The sequence below is a fragment of the Dreissena polymorpha genome, chromosome 14 (assembly GCF_020536995.1).
Source record: "Dreissena polymorpha isolate Duluth1 chromosome 14, UMN_Dpol_1.0, whole genome shotgun sequence".
Taxonomy (NCBI): domain Eukaryota; kingdom Metazoa; phylum Mollusca; class Bivalvia; order Myida; family Dreissenidae; genus Dreissena; species Dreissena polymorpha.
The window spans coordinates 11,685,044-11,707,497 of record NC_068368.1 but is presented as its reverse complement, the minus strand read 5'-3'; the positions used below and the strand labels follow the sequence as shown (position 1 = coordinate 11,707,497).

Here is a 22,454-nt window from a genome sequence, read left to right as displayed (position 1 = left end):
GTCTGTTGTATATTAAATAGTATTTTTTAGTGTGCATATTCCTTTCATGGATGAAAGTTACAAAGTTGGTCGTTATTTAAAGCTATTAAACAATTTGAAAAGTTTTCAATTCTTTTTTATTTAAGTCAAAAGCATGCTATATTTGTTATAAACATACATATGATTAACACTCAACAAAAGTTTAACGATCACTATATTACACTACACACCTGGCGTGGTTAATGGTCTCTATTGAAGCAATATAGTATAATACATGCGAAAGGTGCTTTTACATATAAATATATATAAAAATATGTTAACTATTATTATAAAAACATTCTACAACAGTGTAATAAGATATATAAAACACTTAAAGGTTAATGCAAGTATAAATAAGGTTAAATTGGCTTAATTTTAAAATTTCAAAAATAAAATAAATAATCAGTTTAGACAGTTTTATTTTTATTTTTTTGGTAGACTGCTCACTTTTCATGATTTTTTTATTATTTATCCCCCCCCCCCCGACTCAATTTGTTTGAAAATTTTCTCATAAAACAAATAAAATAAAAATGCTGGCCTTATGCGAAATTTGGGACTAACTATGAATTATGACAGCAAGCACTTTAACTGAACGGCATTCAATTGTGTCGTGGTCTTGTGCCTAGTGGGTCGCCGTAATACTTGTTTCAAAACTAAACGTTGCTTCGCCTTTCTATTTATCAAAGTTGATTGCAAATTGATACAATGTTATTTTTATCTGATTAAGAAGGGTTTTGTTTTCCACCGAAGCCAACCCAGTCCCTTACTAACAAATCGTTACTGGGGTCAGATGTTTAGATAATGTGCTCAGCATACGGTTCTGTTCTAGATTATTATCTGTCCTACTAAGAACGCTGTCATCTTCTAAATAACTGCCATTTTCAGCGGTTCGCCTTTGCAAAATGCTGGAGCCGCATATAACAAAATCTTGTTTTTTTATTGATTTCATTTCAGAATGGCATTTTATTTTTGCACACTACTAGCCCAGTTCCGAGAAAAAGACATTATATCAGTTTCAATACAATACTTCTGGCATTTAATGGACAATATAATCGTGTGTAAATAATTAGGGTTTTATCTTATTTCAATTGTTATCGGCAGAATGTTTTCCTGGAAAAGTACTTATTTGGAATGCAACAATTAGTGTATCTAAGTCGGTTAATTGGGTCTTCGTTCGTTGCTATTCATTTGTAAATCAGAATCGATATTAAGGAAAAAATATCGCATTACAAGTATCTAATATATGAAGGCCAGTTACCAGAATTTCGCGTAATTTTGAATTTTCCAATTAAATTTAGACAAGGAGAAATAAAATAAACTAGTTCCAAGAAATTCGCGCTTTCATTACGATTTAACTTTAAATATATTTTTTAATAAAAGTTCTATAACAAGTGCCTAGCGTTAAGGATTAAACTATTTATAATTTGTTTAAAAGAAATTTAAGGATTTATTTTTTGTTAACCCAGAAATCGGTTATGTGACATTAATATTTGAGATTGTTTATTTAAATGTTTCGCCTTTTCAACAACATTTGAACCTTGTTCTAGAAACACCGGGCTTTATTCATGTGCGTTAAATGTCGTCCCAGATAAGCCTGTGCAGTCAAACTAAACACATGCTCAACAGGGAAATAATTTCTGGCTGCACTAGATTTTCGTTTTGAAGGGACTTCTTCTAAGCGAAAAATCAATTAAGGTGAAAAGTGTCGTACCTGATTAGCATGTGCGGACTGCATTGGCTATTCGGGGGCGACAATTTACGCACATGCATTAAGCCCCGTTTTTGAAGAGGTAATTTTATTCCTGTCGTTTTCCTTTGATCAAACTTTTTGATGAGCTTTTCTAGGTACACAAACTTATCAATTGGCTGATAACTGCCCTCATTGATTCACAGTTATGTTGACAATATTTGTATCTTCTTTCGGCCGTTCACATTTTTTTTTATTTATGCTTCTGTATTGGATTGAACAAATTATGATTCCGAATTTCCGAACTTCGCCAGGCACAAAAACGACAATTTGTTGCATAATCGATGTACCATTTATACATTAGAGAAACGTTTTATGCTTAATCCGAAATGCGTGGGAATCAGGTACTTATTGAACAGCCACTACTCTGTCAATATCCGATACAGCCTAATTAACGTAGAAAAGTGTTCGATACATGCTAACATAGCATTACTTTTAATGAAAGAACGTGGTGTTTATAAATCTGAAAACTTTTCCGTGCATAAGAAATACTTTTGAGTATGATAATACACGAAAGCCTTTCCAGCAAATGAAATACATACGTAACGCGCTCTTGGAAAACGGACCTAAATGCAATTGCATTGATTTTGTCACAGATTAGCATGTGTAGGCGGCGCCGGCTATTCAGGGACGCCACTGTCCGCATAGACTGGGGTATCCTACAGAAGAGACTTTCTTTAAACGAAAAATACCCTATAAGCGGTTTTTATTTTCATAAGTCTAAACAGCCTTAAGGACGATTCGCTAGTGAATGTTGCTCATAGAATCGGACGAGTTCTCCCTGAGGTGAGACCTGAAAGAAAGTGCGTACATCTATAATAGAGTATCGCTGTGAAAAGACATGGCTTAATGCATGTGCATTAAATGTCGTGCCAGATAGCCTGTGCAGTCCGCAAAGGCGATACCGGAACGACACTTTCAGCTTTGATTGTATTTTCGTTTCAATGAAGTATTTTTTAATCGAAATCCGTCTCGGCAGAAAGAGTCGTTCCTGATCAGCATGTGGACTACGCAGGCTAATATTGAACGATTCTTTACGCCCATGCATTAAACCCCGTTTTCTCAGAACGAGTCTCAATAGGCAAAGAAAACAACAGGTAATGTTTAAAGGCGACGCTGTTTAAAATTAGAGATCACGTGGTTTCATTGCACTGGTAGATCTATTGGCCTATAATCAAATCGATAATAGTAATTAAGTTATTCATATTATAATTTTTACTTAGATTTAACAAATACGTTTAAAGCACCACGCTTACTATTAATATTTCTGAAATTAAACTTTATTAATGTGTCATTTTTTTCGACGAAAACACCTCCTTCATAAGAAAAAACTGCTATAATTTTACAGATATGTTTAAATAAATTTGTTTCTAAGTAAAAATTGACAGTTACACAGTTTTGTTCTAAAATAACAAAAAAACGCATGTCGAAACAGCCTGAACGAATCATTTTTACACGAAGTCGAAAAGTGATATCAAAGCAAATGCTTACCGAAACGATATTTTCATCATTATTAACATTAGCCAAAATCTGTGAAAAGGCCCCATTTACACGTTACTACACATACAAAGTATTTTTCTATTTTGCACACATATACATAATTTGATATTTCATTCAATTATTACGTGACATGTTTACTTGAGGTCTATGCAAATTATATTTTATAACACTCCTTAAACAGTAAAATGTGTTCTTATAAGAAGACATTTTTTTTTAGAAATCTGAGCCTGCGCGTTGATTACTTTGAATGTAATGTAACGTAATTCAATCCATTGTCGGTTGATTGTTGTCGATTCTTCTTACAATCCGAAACATGCCAGTAGCGCACAGTTCAAAGCTCACTCGGTCTGTTATCGGAGATATTTTACGAGCCGTTTCAAACTAAAAATTGGATCTCAAAAGACGTTGAATTAGGTGCGATTCCGACGGAAAAGTCCGATTTCTCCTGTTTATGTTTACGTTTAAGCCCCAGATTGCGGAAAAGATAGTTGTTTTGCATATAAATCGTATAGCGAGTAATAAACTTTTCAAAAAATTATTGAAATATCTTTTTATCGAAGTTGACATCGAAAACCTTGTCAAAATCGGTTTTGAATCGATAAAATAATACCTAAATGATCATAAAAACATGCAATAGGCGAAAATCATTGTAGCGTGGCGATTTATGCAAATTATTGCTATATTAAGCTTTCGCTAAACATTATTAGCATATGGAAGATAAATACATAGATTTAGCAAAAACGAAGCGTCACAACTCAGTTTCCGTCTGAAACAGATGTTTTTGCATTTTTTCTTACCTTCTCTCCGCTAAATAAGCCCGTATCAGCCATTTTGTTTGTTTAGGTTTGAAATAGGTGTCCGTCGAATCATGAGTATTAATTAGGTCGTTTTCGTACTTTATTGTTCTCGACCCAAAATAAAAATCGCTATATTGTTCGTTTTCAACCGATTTCAGTGGATTTTCAGTGATATCATAAAAAAAAACACGTTTTCTACGATCCAGTCCATATATATTATCGAAGGGTATTACCGGTTGTAAGGGTAATTCCGGTGTATTCCGAATATCAAATGTCACACGTGCCATTACGTCACTATCGTGATTTGCATACGCACTGTGTGTATTTCAATTACCGGCATCTGTCAAACCGAAAATTAATAAGAAAATGAGCTTTTTGAGGGTAATTATACGATTTTCATGACACACCAGCTAAAATTTTATAATAAAAACCAACCTTGCATTGAAACTAACTCATTGTTTATCAGTTTCTTAAGTTAAACATGCTGCTGTCATGGACGCTGATGTTTACAAATACCACCGGTGTAATGGTAGATTTCTCCTCTAAAATGTGTATACGATAGTACTCGCCCAAACTTCCAGCTTGTTGTTTAATTCAAAATAACACAAACACAAATGAAATATATATTTATTTATTTTTTAACAATAACATGCAGAGATTTACAGGTTTAAAGAAAGATTATTTTTTTTAATACAGCTTCAACTTTCTGGGAGTAAGAGAAAGGGTCAATATGACCCTGGTCTCATTGCTGAGGCATATGGTGCTGTGAAGAACAAAGGCATGTCTGTGTACCGGGCAGCACGTCTCTATGGCATTCCAGAGAGTACTCTTCGTGACCGTACACTTGGACTACAGCCAATCACCTGCTCATCAGAACCCCTACCAAGACCGGGCTCCAAACTTTCTGTAGCTGAAGAGGAGCAGTTTGTTTGTCATATCAAGAACATGGCTGAGATAGGTTACGGCTACTCCAGGAGTGAATGAGTGTGTTTAGCCACTGATTTCGCCATCAGCCTTGGGAAGAAGAAAAATTCTGAACCATGTCTTTCAGCTGAATGGTTCAGTGGTTTGAAAAAGAGATGTCTGTGTTTTTGAGATTATCAAAGACATTGTCTATATAAGGCAGTTTTCCCTGAGGTACTTCAACACATTTTTCAGACCTGGAGACATGGAAAAATGTCACCTGAGCAATAGGCCCACTTGATCTGGTTGGCGTGAAACGCAACAAACCAAGGGCATTGTTTGCAAAAAGGATATATTCAGTTATATTTATATGCAAAACAGTAACCATTAGGGAGGGCAAATTTTCTGCCTGATTTGAACAAACTTCAAAGAGAACCTCATAACGATGTTACTGGACACCAATATTGTCGTCATGCCTCTTGTGTTCACTTTACATATATAAACACTATAACTCTCTTTGAATATAAATGAAATGCAGCACATATTTTTATAAGTCTATAACTCACGGTTCTTAAATAAATATTCACATTTTATGTGCTAGAACTTTCACTACACAAGTTTGGATCAAGATCAATTCAAGCGCAGTCTGATCAGAATCCAAGTGTTCGCTTAACATCTTTAGAAGTACTGACTGAATGACAATTTTGTTGAACAGTTTGGATCCTGATCAGACTGCTCTTTGGAGCCAAATCGTCCGCAATCGCCCTAAGGTCCAATTTCCTGTTATGTGGCTCATTTTTTCTCATGATTGATACAAATTATAATGATATAAAGCAAGTCTGTTGTATATTAAATAGTATTTTTTAGTGTGCATATTCCTTTCATGGATGAAAGTTACAAAGTTGGTCGTATTTAAAGCTATTAAACAATTTGAAAGTTTTTCAATTCTTTTTTATTTAAGTCAAAAGCACTGCTATATTTGTTATAAACATACATATGATTAACACTCAACAAAAGTTTAACGATCACTATATTACACTACACACCTGGCGTGGTTAATGGTCTCTATGAAGCAATATAGTATAATACATGCGAAAGGTGCTTTTACATATAAATATATATAAAATATGTTAACTATTATATAAAAACATTCTACAACAGTGTAATAAGATATATAAAACACTTAAAGGTTATGCAAGTATAAATAAGGTTAAATGGCTTAATTTTAAAATTTCAAAAATAAAATAAATAATCAGTTTAGACAGTTTTTATTTTTATTTTTTTGGTAGACTGCTCACTTTTCATGATTTTTTTTATTATTTATCCCCCCCCCCCCCGACTCAATTTGTTTGAAAATTTTCTCATAAAACAAATAAATAAAAATGCTGGCCTTATGCGAAATTTGGGACTAACTATGAATTATGACAGCAAGCACTTTAACTGAACGGCATTCAATTGTGTCGTGGTCTTGTGCCTAGTGGGTCGCCGTAATACTTGTTTCAAAACTAAACGTTGCTTCGCCTTTCTATTTATCAAAGTTGATTGCAAATTGATACAATGTTATTTTTATCTGATTAAGAAGGGTTTTTGTTTTCCACCGAAGCCAACCCAGTCCCCTTACTAACAAATCGTTACTGGGGTCAGATGTTTAGATAATGTGCTCAGCATACGGTTCTGTTCTAGATTATTATCTGTCCTACTAAGAACGCTGTCATCTTCTAAATAACTGCCATTTTCAGCGGTTCGCCTTTGCAAAATGCTGGAGCCGCATATAACAAAATCTTGTTTTTTTATTGATTCATTTCAGAATGGCATTTTATTTTTGCACACTACTAGCCCAGTTCCGAGAAAAGACATTATATCAGTTTCAATACAATACTTCTGGCATTTAATGGACAATATAATCGTGTGTAAATAATTAGGGTTTTATCTTATTTCAATTGTTATCGGCAGAATGTTTTCCTGGAAAAGTACTTATTTGGAATGCAACAATTAGTGTATCTAAGTCGGTTAATTGGGTCTTCGTTCGTTGCTATTCATTTGTAAATCAGAATCGATATTAAGGAAAAAATATCGCATTACAAGTATCTAATATATGAAGGCCAGGTTACCAGAATTTCGCGTAATTTTGAATTTCCAATTAAATTTAGACAAGGAGAAATAAAATAAACTAGTTCCAAGAAATTCGCGCTTTCATTACGATTTAACTTTAAATATATTTTTTAATTAAAAGTTCTATAACAAGTGCCTAGCGTTAAGGATTAAACTATTTATAATTTGTTTAAAAGAAATTTAAGGATTTATTTTTTGTTAACCCAGAAATCGGTTATGTGACATTAATATTTGAGATTGTTTATTTAAATGTTTCGCCTTTTCAACAACATTTGAACCTTGTTCTAGAAACACCGGGCTTTATTCATGTGCGTTAAATGTCGTCCCAGATAAGCCTGTGCAGTCAAACTAAACACATGCTCAACAGGGAAATAATTTCTGGCTGCACTAGATTTTCGTTTTGAAGGGACTTCTTCTAAGCGAAAAATCAATTAAGGTGAAAAGTGTCGTACCTGATTAGCATGTGCGGACTGCATTGGCTATTCGGGGGCGACAATTTACGCACATGCATTAAGCCCCGTTTTTGAAGAGGTAATTTTATTCCTGTCGTTTTCCTTTGATCAAACTTTTTGATGAGCTTTTCTAGGTACACAAACTTATCAATTGGCTGATAACTGCCCTCATTGATTCACAGTTATGTTGACAATATTTGTATCTTCTTTCGGCCGTTCACATTTTTTTTTATTTATGCTTCTGTATTGGATTGAACAAATTATGATTCCGAATTTCCGAACTTCGCCAGGCACAAAAACGACAATTTGTTGCATAATCGATTGTACCATTTATACATTAGAGAAACGTTTTATGCTTAATCCGAAATGCGTGGGAATCAGGTACTTATTGAACAGCCACTACTCTGTCAATATCCGATACAGCCTAATTAACGTAGAAAAGTGTTCGATACATGCTAACATAGCATTACTTTTAATGAAAGAACGTGGTGTTTATAAATCTGAAAACTTTTCCGTGCATAAGAAATACTTTTGAGTATGATAATACACGAAAGCCTTTCCAGCAAATGAAATACATACGTAACGCGCTCTTGGAAAACGGACCTAAATGCAATTGCATTGATTTTGTCACAGATTAGCATGTGTAGGCGGCGCCGGCTATTCAGGGACGCCACTGTCCGCATAGACTGGGGTATCCTACAGAAGAGACTTTCTTTAAACGAAAAATACCCTATAAGCGGTTTTTATTTTCATAAGTCTAAACAGCCTTAAGGACGATTCGCTAGTGAATGTTGCTCATAGAATCGGACGAGTTCTCCCTGAGGTGAGACCTGAAAGAAAGTGCGTACATCTATAATAGAGTATCGCTGTGAAAAGACATGGCTTAATGCATGTGCATTAAATGTCGTGCCAGATAGCCTGTGCAGTCCGCAAAGGCGATACCGGAACGACACTTTCAGCTTTGATTGTATTTTCGTTTCAATGAAGTATTTTTTAATCGAAATCCGTCTCGGCAGAAAGAGTCGTTCCTGATCAGCATGTGGACTACGCAGGCTAATATTGAACGATTCTTTACGCCCATGCATTAAACCCCGTTTTCTCAGAACGAGTCTCAATAGGCAAAGAAAACAACAGGTAATGTTTAAAGGCGACGCTGTTTAAAATTAGAGATCACGTGGTTTCATTGCACTGGTAGATCTATTGGCCTATAATCAAATCGATAATAGTAATTAAGTTATTCATATTATAATTTTTACTTAGATTTAACAAATACGTTTAAAGCACCACGCTTACTATTAATATTTCTGAAATTAAACTTTATTAATGTGTCATTTTTTTCGACGAAAACACCTCCTTCATAAGAAAAAACTGCTATAATTTTACAGATATGTTTAAATAAATTTGTTTCTAAGTAAAAATTGACAGTTACACAGTTTTGTTCTAAAATAACAAAAAAACGCATGTCGAAACAGCCTGAACGAATCATTTTTACACGAAGTCGAAAAGTGATATCAAAGCAAATGCTTACCGAAACGATATTTTCATCATTATTAACAAGTCGTTTGAAGGTATTGTATGTTATCTAACATTTTCAAACAGACTTGTGCATTATTGGAAAACGTCTCTGTTTCTATATCAGCAACTTGCACCCGAGCTATATTTGAACGCAGGAGTTGTAAATTCTTTCAATAGACATCATATTTTCCTTTCGTCAAGGATTGCATTCGTATAACGAGTCGGCCTCAGTGCATGTATTTTATACCCGCATTAAAAATGACGGCGACATTAAACCAGACTTTCACGTGCGCAGGAACCAACCACGTACCAACGTGGAAGGATTACGTCAAAGCGGGAGTCATCGTCGTGGTCGCAATCGGTATCGTCGTCGGCAACATATTCTCCGTCGTGGTTTTCAACAGCCCAAAAAGCCGCCGGCTGTTTATGAAAAAGGTGCGGATGACGATGAACTCTTTGATCTGCACTGATCTCGGAATGGGTTTGCTCGTGTGTCCGTTCTGTGTCTATTCCGCCCTCTACCACTGTTGGCCGTACGCCGAAACGTTCTGCAGAATCGAGGCTCTGTTCCTATCTGCGCTGTTCCATGAGTCGACCCTGTCGCTCGTGCTTATCGCGCTGGATCGATATTTCTCAGTTCACCATTACCTGCGCTACAACAGCTTTATGACGTCACGGAAATACGTCATCGCTATCTTGGGAACGTGGCTCGCGACATTCAGCGTTTATTCCGTCGTGATTTTCTTCGGAGACCAGTTTTACTTCGACGAGATTGGGATTAACTGTGAACCGTACTATGTCAACAAGAGCGTGTCTATATCAGTGATTGTGATTTTCTACTTTGTACCCGCTTTCCTGTTCATGTACAGCTATGGATCGATATTCACTGCAGCGAACCGGAAGGAGAATATCCGCGTCTATGGCCGACAGAATCGATTAACCGACAGTGTGAGTATTTATTTGTTGACAATTTTTTAGTTGTAGCTCCACTAAGACGGTGAGCTTTTCCTATCGGTCACTGTCCGTCGTCGTCGTACGTCGTCATCTTCAACAATTACTTCAGCAACTTCTTTGCAATCGCTTGACTGATAATTTGTCTTAATTTTACTGGAATTTTCTTGGGGTGCTTGTTATATAACTGTCCTTATATCGTTTGGAAAAAAAAAATCTGATTTATGGGCGGATTTTTTTAAATAAAATCGTATCGTCCTCAAAACAAAACATATAGCGGATATTTGTTGGTTCGGTGGATTATCGATTTTAATTCACGAGTGATCATAGCAAATAATATTTTCACGAGTGGCGTAGTCCAACAAATTTTCTTTTTATTTTATGCTCTTTTTTACAGTTTATACACATTGTTGAAGTGTTTAACTAAAGAATTTCGCTGGGAAATGACGTCATTTCGTAAAAAAATTACGTCATTTAACATAAACAGTAAAATTTTTCGATAATTTTCTATGATAATTTTCATTGTTTGAAACAGTGAAATTATCAGTTTTAATTCACTGATATTTCTCTATAAACCACCGGAAAGCATAAAATAAACAGGATAATGAATAAATGCGTTAAGGAAGGTAATCTTAGTTTTGAACGTATTATACAGTATTGGCCATCGTTGCTTCAAAGGGACCGTTTCAAACTCTAAGGTACAAATGGTCTAAAAATTTTAAGTACAAATCCAGTTCAAATAGCATTTTTGAACAGAAATTTATAGAATCTTATTGAATAGAATGTAATATATTAGTTTTATTTGGATTTTTCTTTTTATCGGTAGCGTAACAATTGTTCTTTCTTTATGCAAAATATGTTATGCTTAACCTTTTTAACAATGATACAGGTTTGTTTGCCAGTTAAACTGGTATGGCTAGTAGTTGTAACAGCTCGTCGGCAAGATATACTGGGTTGCCATCCGTGTATACCAATCTGTCTACCAATTACATAAGTTTGTCTACCATATATACCAAATTGTCTACCAATTTCATAGATTTGTCTACCAGATATACCAATCTGTCTACCAATTACATAAGTTTGTCTACCAAATATACCAATCAGTCTACCAATTTCATAGGTTTGTCTACCAGATATACCAGTCTGTCTACCAATGACATAAGTTTGTCTACCAAATATACCAATCAGTCTACCAATTTCATAGGTTTGTCTACCAGATATACCAGTATGTCTACCAATTACATAAGTTTGTCAACCAAATATACCAATATGTCTACCAATTTCATAGGTTTGTCTACCAGATATACCAATCTGTCTACCACTTTCATAATTTTGTTTACCAAATATACCAATCTGTCTGCCGATGACATAGGTTTGTACACCAGATATTCCAGTCTGTCTGCCAATGTCATCGGTTTGTTTACAATATATACCGATCTGTCTGCCGATGACATAGGTTTGTATACCAGTCTGTCTGCAAATGACATAGGATTGTGTTCAAGATAAACCAATCTGTCAACCAATTGCATAGGTTTGTCTACCTGATATACCAGTTTTTCTTCCGATGACATAGGTTTGTATACCAGATATACCAGTGTGTCTGTCAATTACAAAGTTTTGTATACCAGATAAACCAGTTTGTCTGCCAATTTCATAGGTTTGTCTACCGGGTATACAGGTTTTCTTCCAATAACACCAGTTTGTCTACCGGTTTAACCTGTTTGTCTACATTGAAAACCGGTTTGTCTGACAAGTATCCGATTTGTCTACCAGGTATACCGGTTGATATTACAGACATTAATGGCCGTTTAAGTTTGGATCCTGCGACAGCTCAGAAAGTATTTAAGATGAGATAATGAAACTATCTGTATTCTGATAGAGGACAGAATGAACAAAGTGGACGCTATTTCAGTTTTGGCAGTTTATCTGTCCGTCCTTCCGTCCTTTTCTCAGTCCGGAAAACCATGGATTCTACATTTAGTATTTAAAAAGGTTCTTACGTAAGGTTGAATCAACTTGCTATTTTCATAGAAGGCCATACAGGGAATATGGACGTGATTTAAGTATTTCTTAGGATAACAACTGTGGATGTTTTGGTGACACAATTATTGAAAACAAAAATCGGGAACATGCGCTTCTTCAAAACGTATTAAAGCAAGGTTTATGAAATTCGATATGTGCATAGACGGCCATGTGGTGAATATGCACGTTGCTTCAGTCCAACTCAAAATTGAAGTTGCTATGGTTACAGAAATTATCTACTTTGAAATGATACAAAATTAAACTCTGGATCCTGGCATAAATAAAGGTACCGACGCTAGGTTGATAAAATTATATCAATACAGTTCTTACTCCGAAAACATGTGATATTTTTTCAGTGAAAAATATTTTGTAAAACTGCAATCTGTTTTTGCCATGCGGTTATCGGCTTCTTAAGCGCTTTACCGTTTACTGAAAGGGTCATTAGTTCGAGCCCAGTTGAGGGTTACCTTTTTTATTTCTTTAATTTTTACTGCAGTTATTTAGTTAAAATGTGTACATTTATTAATTTAAAGCATTATATGACAAACTTTAATTCATGTCAAAATCTGTGAATAGGTTACTTACAAAAAAGTTGTCAAAATTTTTATCTCGAAAATATCTAGCTGAAATTTAAAGATATATTACATGAAATGAAAACAATTGTTTGATATCCTGTAGGGATAAAAGTAAATTGACACAGACGAACGTTCAGGAAAAATGCTTATGTGTAAAAACACTACATTAGGTATACATTCGAATCCTAAATGCCCCAAAAAATGGTAGCACTTTAACTTTTTTTATTTATTTCTAAAATTACTTTTTTATGGACGCTGATGCTAATTTGTATGGTAAAAACAACATCAATAAAACTTTTTAGAATTATACTATACAAGTAGCTGTAACATTCCTCAGTTTAAATTCTCTTGAATATAATTGTGTCTTGCTCTGAGAAAACTGGGCTTAATTCATGTGCGTAAAGTGTCGTCCCAGATTAGCCTGTGCAGTCCGCACAGGCTAATCAGGGACGACACTTTCCGCTTTAATGGTATCTTTAGTTTCAAGAAAGTCCCTACTTACCGAAAATAAAGTTTAGGCGGAAAGTGTCGTCCCTGATTAGCCTGTGCGGACTGCACAGGCTAATCTGGGACGACACTTTACGCACATGTATTATGTGCAGTTTTATCAGAACAAGACACAAATTATAATGTGCCTCGTTCTGGGTACATTGGTTGGTCTACATGCTTATTCTTAAAGTGCAATGCCACATTAGCCCTTTGCAATAAGACCCGTTTTCGTAGAACGAGACTCAAATGCACAGTTAGTTCAAAACATAATAATATGACCTTAATGCAGACAGCGATTATGTTATCAGAACATTAATAATGGCTTTTATTTCATTTGTTAGCATGACTTTCATGTCGACATTAGCTACTTTATATCCCTCGTCAATTACTTTTTAATATAACACTTTCGACGACGTAAACAAACGGCACGAAATTGTATCATTGTCGTCATGAACGCTAATTATTTTGATTGCCTAGTTTCTATGTCTTTCCTGCAATTTACCAAGATTGTGTCATATGTCACACGTAACTTATAGATCGTGAAGGGTTTATATAAAACTAATATTCACGGAGAGCATTATAATTGTTCGTGTCAGTATTATATTGAAAGCAACGCGCTTTTTGTTAAAAAATTATGTTTTTAAGCGCATACGTTTCATAAAGAACAAAACACACTACAAGTTTATTTACATCGTTTCTTTAAGAAAATATTTCAACAATTTAATCAGAGAATTTAGTCCAAAAGACATGCAATAATAATTACCTTTATATTTATTAAGTTTCGCTATCAAGTTAACGGATTTTGTGTTTTGCTTGGCGAATCTTTCTATACGAGTATGCCAATTAATCAACACAAGTTTATGCTAATTATATGAGCCTAGATGTGAGAGAACAATGCTTAATGCTTATGCGTTAAGTGTCGTCCAATATTAGCCTGAACAAAATTAGCCTGTGCAATCTAAACGTCCACAATCAGGGACGACACTTTCCGCTTTTACCTGATTTTCGTTTTAACGAGACTTTCTGTAAACGGAAAAGTCGATTATAACGAAATGTGTCGTCCCTTATTAGCATGTGCGCATTGCTCTGAGATACTGTTACGCCCATGAATTATGCCCAATTTTCACAGGACGAGGCTCATATTCCGTATTGGATCAATATACATGTAAGTCAGCCTTTTTAGGTCTTTACCGGCTTAAAATGGTGTTGAGATTAAAGTCGATATAACTTGATGTTCAAAATTTGAGGAAAATATCATGGTCCGTATTTATAAACATTCTTTAGCTATTGTTTTACTGTAAATGGAAAAGAAGTAAAAAAGCGTGTGTTTTTGTTTCGCATACTATGCTTTGGCAAACAAGAAAATTAATCGCTAAAATATTAATACACTTCTGCATTAAATAAAGTGATGTGATGCAGTTTTTAAACGCATATTTGCGTGTGAGAACAGACCTTTTTAAACAAATGAAAATTTTAAGATTTGTCTTAAGTCTCCGCTAGGATTCTTTATAATTACCATCCCGGAAATCGTTCTGAAATTGTATACGGACGAAAAGAGCACATTCAGATATAACCTATTGCGGCCGTCACCAATAAATGATTCATGATAGGTCAAGTTATAGGTTGCAGTAAAGCATCGTCTAGAAGATCAGGGAAATAGTTTCCAGATTTTCCGTCCGGTATCTAATGGGAAAAACTTTTCCCGTTGTGTTTTTCTTCATCATGACATCCAACTTTTCAATGACAAACTGGTCGGAGCGACTTTTAATTCAAAACGAAGAAGCCGTACGCTGGCAGAACAATTTCCTGTAACCATTTCCGCGTTCGTCTCGGTATTCATGTCAATACAAGCGTCCATTGATATATAAAAATTGCTTGATTCCAGATCGTCATATTCGGCAATTTTGCCAAAATGAGTTTTCTTGCTCAACGTTTTCGAATTCAAAACGTACTTATTGTGGCTAATGATTGAAATACATTACTTAGTTATTTTGCCACCGCATTTGTTACCAGATTTACTCATTACGGCAACGTTTTCGAATACAAAAAAATAGTATTGTGCCAATCGGAAATCGAGTACAAGACTTATTAATTGTGTCAATGTATTCGAATACAAGGATCCCTTATTGGATCAACATTTTCGAATACTAGACTAACTTATCGCGCCAAAAGATGAGTGCCACATTTCAATATAATTTCGAGGTATTGATTTAGGATAAACTGTCGTATCTGGACCCAAATTCATCAATCAACTCTTAGACTTGAGTCTAAAAATAAAGAATAGTTTTACTATCAACAATGTCAAAGCTTTGTAATAACGTGTGTCGTACAGTGTAATAAATAGAGAATACATAGTTGGTTCCGAGATGGAGAAAGTTTATCCGGTGAGGATTAGAAAAAGAAAATAGGACGAGCTTTAGCGGATATCAACTAGTTTATTCGACCCTGCTTTATTAGGTTTTCATCACTTTATTGCACGAAGTCTAACGATTTTAATAAAACAAGTAATATTTGCTAACAGGTTTAAGTTTAATATTATTAAAATGAACACTTCTGTTTTGTACAAACTTAGTACATTTATTATACTTTTTTTGCAGTGCTAACGTAGCGTAGTACTAATTGCCACAACGTTGTACGCACAGACACTTATAAATATATATAGACTGACAGGCTGCTTGAGTGACTGACAGACTGCCCGAGCGACCGACCGACTGATCTTTATTTATACTCGGTGTGCGGTTCTTACCATTCACCGAGTCTTCACACTTGGATAATTACCCGATGACTCGTTTGAATGGCTAAAGAAAGCTAGACACTCCATCTTCTTATTAGCGCTCCGCTGCGCCGTTATGACCGTCCGCCGCCTCGCAGCCCCGGACGGTTTTCGAAGCACTTTGTGCATACTCAGTACCGGCGCTCTGGGTGCATTTTGGAAAAGTCACAACCTCGATGTTGTGTATATTTCTTTTGATCTTGCAGTCAAGGATAACCCATGAAAGTGCAAGCATTTATTTCCAATAGGGTCCTTTGGTTTTGCTGAAGAGACAGCAATCAGAAGAGACAGTACTTGGATACAAGAAATCCCTAGTAATTTGCGAATAAATCCCTTGAGTCTTTTACGTGCTCAGTGTATAACACCGATACGCGCGAGAATTACCTGGGTCCATACCAGTACATCTCTGTTGATTATCGTCCCGATCATAGTTCCTCTGTGGGCAACCGCCTTACTGGTCGCGACGCGTACCCTGCGGCTGAAGCAACATGAAACTGTCCTGTTTATACAAAAATCTCACTTAAGACATATTGATAAGGATATTGCAAGATCAACACTTCCATACATTTAAAACAAATCCACACACAACACATATTTTTATCTATGGGAAGGATATACATGTCTTTAAAATATTGTAATAAAAAACGATATATACAAAAATATGTGAATAATAAAGGCTTTTTAAATGGCGAGCAGAGGGCAGTGATCCTTTAAAATATGTGAGCATGTTAACATGACTGACAAAGTCTCATGCGTCCCAGTATTTAGAAGAATATTTTAAATATATATTTAAGACAGATAATGGGTTTACTGAACAAGCATACATTTGTATACAAATATTTAAAATGCATAGCCGATATTTAAATAGAACACAAAGTCAAATGATCTGAAGAACATTATAGTTGGTTCAAGTATCGTGCGTATTTTTTTTATTTGAATGCTACGGAACTGAATAACAAACGGACACACATGCACAATTAATGAAGTACAACACAATCATTTTAGGTTGAGTAGTTGTGAAACATTTCAAATAAAAAAACAAGACATGTGAAAATCTACGTAATATGAACATGGATGAAGAATTAAGAAGAGAAATAGAGGATACTTGTTCATGCCAGTGTGAACATATATTTTCTATGATCACTCGTGAAATAACAAACGATCTTACACTGACATGAACAAATTTTCTGTTTCTTGTATGCTCCTTTTTCAAGAAAATAATAAATAGCTGCTTCCCTTTCGCTGAAAAGTTACCCTTCTCTCCCGTGGCGTGCCTCAATACATTTTAAAACACAAAATGACGCCATTAGTGTGACGAAATTACGTCATTATACCAGCGAAATTCGCCAGTTAAACTCTTTTAAAATGTAAATAAACGGTGAAAAGCAAACAATAACAAGAAAATTTGTTGGATTCGGTGGAATGTCGATTTTAATTCACTCGTGGTCATAGAAAAAATATATATAATTATGAATGTTAATCTAAAAAGGAGTTCCGAAAATGTGTTATTTTCACCGGTGAAAATAACAATTTGTTTATTTTCACTGCTGTTATTTCACTGCAGAAATGTCATATTGTATCAAAGGTATAAAAGAAGCAAGAATCACAGTGAGAGAGATTTCACAGCATGAACATGGACGTTATGAATAACGTGCCAGAAACAATTCAATTTATAGTACGATTCTACAAGCTATGTAAATTAAAATTTATTTTATGCTTTCCTGTGGTTAATAGAGAAATATCAGCGAATTTAAACGAATAATTTTCTGTTTCAAACAGCGAAAGCTCACAAAAAAACTGCGCCACTCGTGAATATATTATTTTCTATGATCACACGCGAATTACGATCGATATTCCACCCAATCCAAAAAATATCCTCTATTTCGTTTATGCTTTCCGTTGTTTGTAGATAAATATCAGTGAATTAAACCTGATAATTCATTGTTTTAAACAGTGAAACTAACTAGTCGAAATTATCGATAATTTTTACTTTTATACTGTGAAATGATGTCATTTTCACGATGTTATGACATCATTATTTCAGCAAAAAATACAAAAATACTCATTTTCAAGCTTAAAATAAAAAAAATTGTTGGATTGGGTGGAATATCGATTATAATTCACGAGAGATCATAGAAAAAAAATATCTAAATTTTATTTTATATGATCAATCGTGAATTAAAATCGATATTCCACCCACTACAACAAATATCCTCTATATTATTCAAATTTTAAAGAGCAAATACATTTGACTGTTACGTAAGACATAAAATGCTTGAAATTGACAAATTATATAAAGAGTATGTCAAAAATTTATCAATATCAAAATATCACAGAATGGAGAATTTATATCAAATTTGAATGGGATGAAACATTTGAAAGTTTGCTAAGCCCGCAACAAGTCGATTTGTTGCACGTAAAAATGTTAATACGAAATCAACAGTGTCATATTTTTAGGTTTGTGCCTGATGTGTCTTGTTTGTCCCGAAACTGATTTTTTTTCACCGAAAAGCTATTTTGCTACACGTTTTGATTAAGCCTATTTTTTACGCCATGGATATTCTATTTGTGTATATGCGTTTTTATCTCGATGTCGAAAATTAGGTTCAACGAATGGACATAACGGAACACCGTATTTTATATATGAACATGTATATGGGAAAACGTGGTTTAATGCATGTGCGTAAAGTATTGCTTAAAATTAGCCCGTGCTGTCCCTATAGGCTAATTAGGGACGAAACATTCCGCCTAAACGGGGTTTTCTTTAAGAAACACTGTCTTTAAACGAAAAATGCCTTAATGCAGAAAGTTTCATTCCAGATTGCACAGGCTAATGTGGCAGGACACTTTGCGCACAAGCATTAAAAAGTTTCATTTCAGATTGCACAGGCTAATGTGGCAGGACACTTTGCGAACAAGCATTAAACCCCGTTTTCTCAGAGCCAGGATCTTATCTTTTTTTTCACAGCGAAACAACGCCGTTTCCCAAATTCTCCGGACGTCCAAGTACCTCGCGGCGATAACAATGGGATTCTTCGTTGCTGTGACGCCATGGACGCTGTGTACGCTGGTCGTCTCGTTGAGTGACGTCACGTTGAACGCGGATCTGGATTTCGTGGTCACGTGGGTTGCCATCAGCAATAGCTTCTGGAATGTCGTCATCTATTGCGTCATGAATAGGAAATTCAGGTGCGAATAATGTGTCATTGGTCTGTCATATGTGTTTCGATATCAATTTAAACAACAGTGTCTGATGACATCGCATGTTCCTTTTTATTTACATGACTTCATGTCATCGTAAGTGAATTATTGCCTATGTTTGGATAATATAAGTTTTTGTTTTACAAATTTAGTTATTTAATTAACTGAACTACCCCGAGGCTACATTACACTAGTCTGTGGTGCAACTAGTAGTCATCGAAAACAAACTTTTGTTCATATAATGTCTAAAATGGGCGTGTTTGCTTTTATAACAGCCTCTCATTGAGAATTTGATAAACCCATAACAATCCATCAGATATATAATTGGCCGATTTAGTATCAAATGCAACTTGTTACGCCGTCTAGAAAATATTTAAGGACACCTACATATTAATGTTAAGGTATTAAATATGTAAAACTTAATTACACGTTATAAAACACGAATGCCGTTTAAATCGCCATTTTATATTGAAGTCATTTCCAATCTCGTATTTCATCAAGGAATATCATAACTCAAGAAGAATTTAATAACTTTGCTAGGATGGACTTTCTAAACGACCAATATATCATTATTTATGACGCACGACCTATTTTTTTGTTTACTGATCCACCGATATCTGAGCCTCGCTCTGTACAAACTGGGCTTTTTTTAATGTGCGTAAAGTATCGTCCCCGACTTGCAGTTCGCACAGGCATATCAGGTACGACACTTTCCGCTTACATGGATTGTTTTATGGAATTCTCATATAAGCCTGCATAGGCTTATCTGCGGACTGCACAGGCTAATCTGGATCGACACTTAACGCGCATGCAATAAGTCCGGTATTCCCATAACGAGGCTATTTTGTTTTCCAGACAGGCTGCAGTGTCACTTACCGGTAAAGGAAGACGCAGGGAAATTTCGTTTCCGGAGCGGATACTAGGCTGTCGGCTGGACTCCAACTCGATGAGTATCGATGTTAACCCAACGGCCCCGTGCGGGCTGTCGCATTCTGTGCTGACTCCGCAAACTACACAGAACTATTTAGGGATGCGGGCGCACCAGTTTGACAGCGAGCTACGCGAACTCGTATCGTCCTCGGAAACTTCTTAGTTTTTCTCACTTTTTATGACAACTCCCTCACGAATAAAATATTTTGGTATACATTGAGCAATGCATATTTCTATCCGTATTGCTTATTCCGTTAAGGGAAAACTGTACGTTAAGCATGTGCGTAATGTGTCGTCCCAGATTAGTCTGTGCAGTCCGCACAGGCTTATCAGGGACGACACTTTCGGCCTTAACTGGATTTTCGTTTAGAGGCGACTTCCTTCTAAAGACAAATTCCATAAAATGGGAAAGTTTCGTCCCTGAATAGCCTGTGCGGACTGCACAGTCTAATCATCGTGTGGGGAAAATGAAGGACGGCGATACAGAAAACTTCCTCCAGTCAGGTCCATTGTGTGCTGCCGACAGAAATTCATCCATTGTAAGGGACGTCCACTCTTTTACATTATCCATCCAGCTTTTGTTCTGGCTGCCTCGACGTCGACCTCCCTCAAGCATGCCCTCGAGAACAGTCTTGCACAGAGAGTCGTGCAGGGTGACGTGTCCAAACCAAGCTAACTTTCGTCGTTTAACGCTCGCCAGTAGTGCTAAAAGTTAAGTTTGAAATACATAACAAATTAATTCATTGACAATTAAATATCCATGGACAACAGCAAACGAATCTTCTGTTTCGACAACTCGTTGCATGGATAAAGGAGATAGGAAGATATTGTTTATCACGAAGGGAACATTTTTCTGCAAAAAGGGAAACATAGGCCAACAAAAAGTGTATATGAATCGATATGTATTTTTCATTCAGAAACGCAGTTATATTTCCTTTATTGTCGTGTATTTTATTAAGCTTATTTGCATTATTAGAAGCATTGTGCTATTTTGTGGACAAAATGCTATGTCGATCCAAATATGTCTGGACTTTTTTTTTTTAGAACGTTGTTATTTTTGTATTATTTAACTAAAACTCTGAATGCGTGCACAACGAACATTACAACTGCCATAGCACATCAAAAGAGAATATGTTAGTATCGTGAATTCTGTATTTTAATAATAAAACTATCTTTTGCATAGCAATACCCTATCATTTTCCTTTAATTACGTTTCCACGAAAATAATGTCTTTGTTTTTGTCATGATAATTATTTCCGCTTGCAAATAATTGCATATTTTCAGTAAACATGACAGAGAAAAAATGTTATGACGTCACGTGAGTATTCTCCTTACGTTGCGTAGACTTAAGTCTCAGATTTAAGAACATTCTTTACATTTATGTATTCAAGAACTCCGTTAAATTGAGTACGTATTTTTGTATTACCATTAACCACCTCTATCTAAAGCATACTTCATGTAGAACAATCGTTAATGACACATTCAACAGTGGAAGCCTGTATATATTCAAACGACGTTTTTTTTCTTGGCTGTAAGTCCATTACATATTCTTAACCCACTTATGCCTAGTGGACTCTCTCATCCTTCTAAATTGGATCAATTTATTTCCAAAGTTAGGGGTGTTAGTATATATATTTCTATATTTAGAATATTTCTTACAGAAATTTCTTTAAGCAAACAGCTTTGACCCTGATTAGACGCCGCATCATGCGGCGTCTCATCTGGGTCTACGCTGTTTGCCAAGGCCTTTTTTCTAGACGCTAGGCACAAATGGGTTAGTTTTAGATATGGTTTGATGAGTACGGGCCATGGAACGTGCTTAGTCATATAAGCTTCTCGTTCTGGGAAAACGTCGGGATAAATACATGTGCGTAAAGCGTCATCCCAGATATGCTTGTGTAGTCCGTGGAGGCTAATCAGGGACGACACTTTCCGTCTAAACTGAATTTTCGTAAAGAAGATTCTTCCTTTTAATATAGAATCCTATAAAAACGCAACACGTCGTCCCTGATAAGCCTGTGCGGACTGCGCAGGCCAATCTGATAGGACAGTTTACGCATGTGCATTAAGGCCCGTTTTCAAGAGCGATGGTATGGTGTTGATGTCCTTAAGTTCCAAAGCGGAATCTGTTATTAAATCAAGAACTGTTCTTCGAGAGTCAACTAACGATAGTGTGTTGTTTATAGAAAAAAACAACGTTTTTATAACATGATTTTGTTAAACGAATTTAGCTTTAAGAAACCACGCTGTTTTGCTTAAATCTGAAGAAGACCGCACGAGATGTTGCAAGTAATTGATTTTTAGTTATCGATACTGCGATTTCTTACAAAGTGTGCATTGTATATAACTGCATTTATATCCGGTACATGTAGACGGACGTATTGCGTTTGATTAGAAAATGTGAATGCGTTCATTAAAGGAATGTGTTGAGCTACGCACGTCGGGAAATTGAAGTTGGTAAGTCGATAA

General features: G+C 35.5%; 1 protein-coding gene across 2 annotated transcripts in view; it reads left to right on the top strand.

Annotated features, from left to right (window-relative positions):
- The window catches only part of LOC127858968 (uncharacterized), a 33,800-nt gene extending 13,601 nt beyond the window's left edge, over positions 1–20,199 (top strand). For both annotated transcript variants that reach the window (XM_052396351.1, XM_052396350.1), the window contains exons 2-3: positions 18,823–19,043; positions 19,911–20,199. In XM_052396351.1, coding sequence (XP_052252311.1) covers positions 18,823–19,043; positions 19,911–20,148 — 459 coding nt within the window. In that variant the 3' untranslated portion in view covers positions 20,149–20,199. The remainder of the gene's footprint in view (positions 1–18,822; positions 19,044–19,910) is intronic.
- Positions 20,200–22,454: the final 2,255 nt, after the last annotated feature.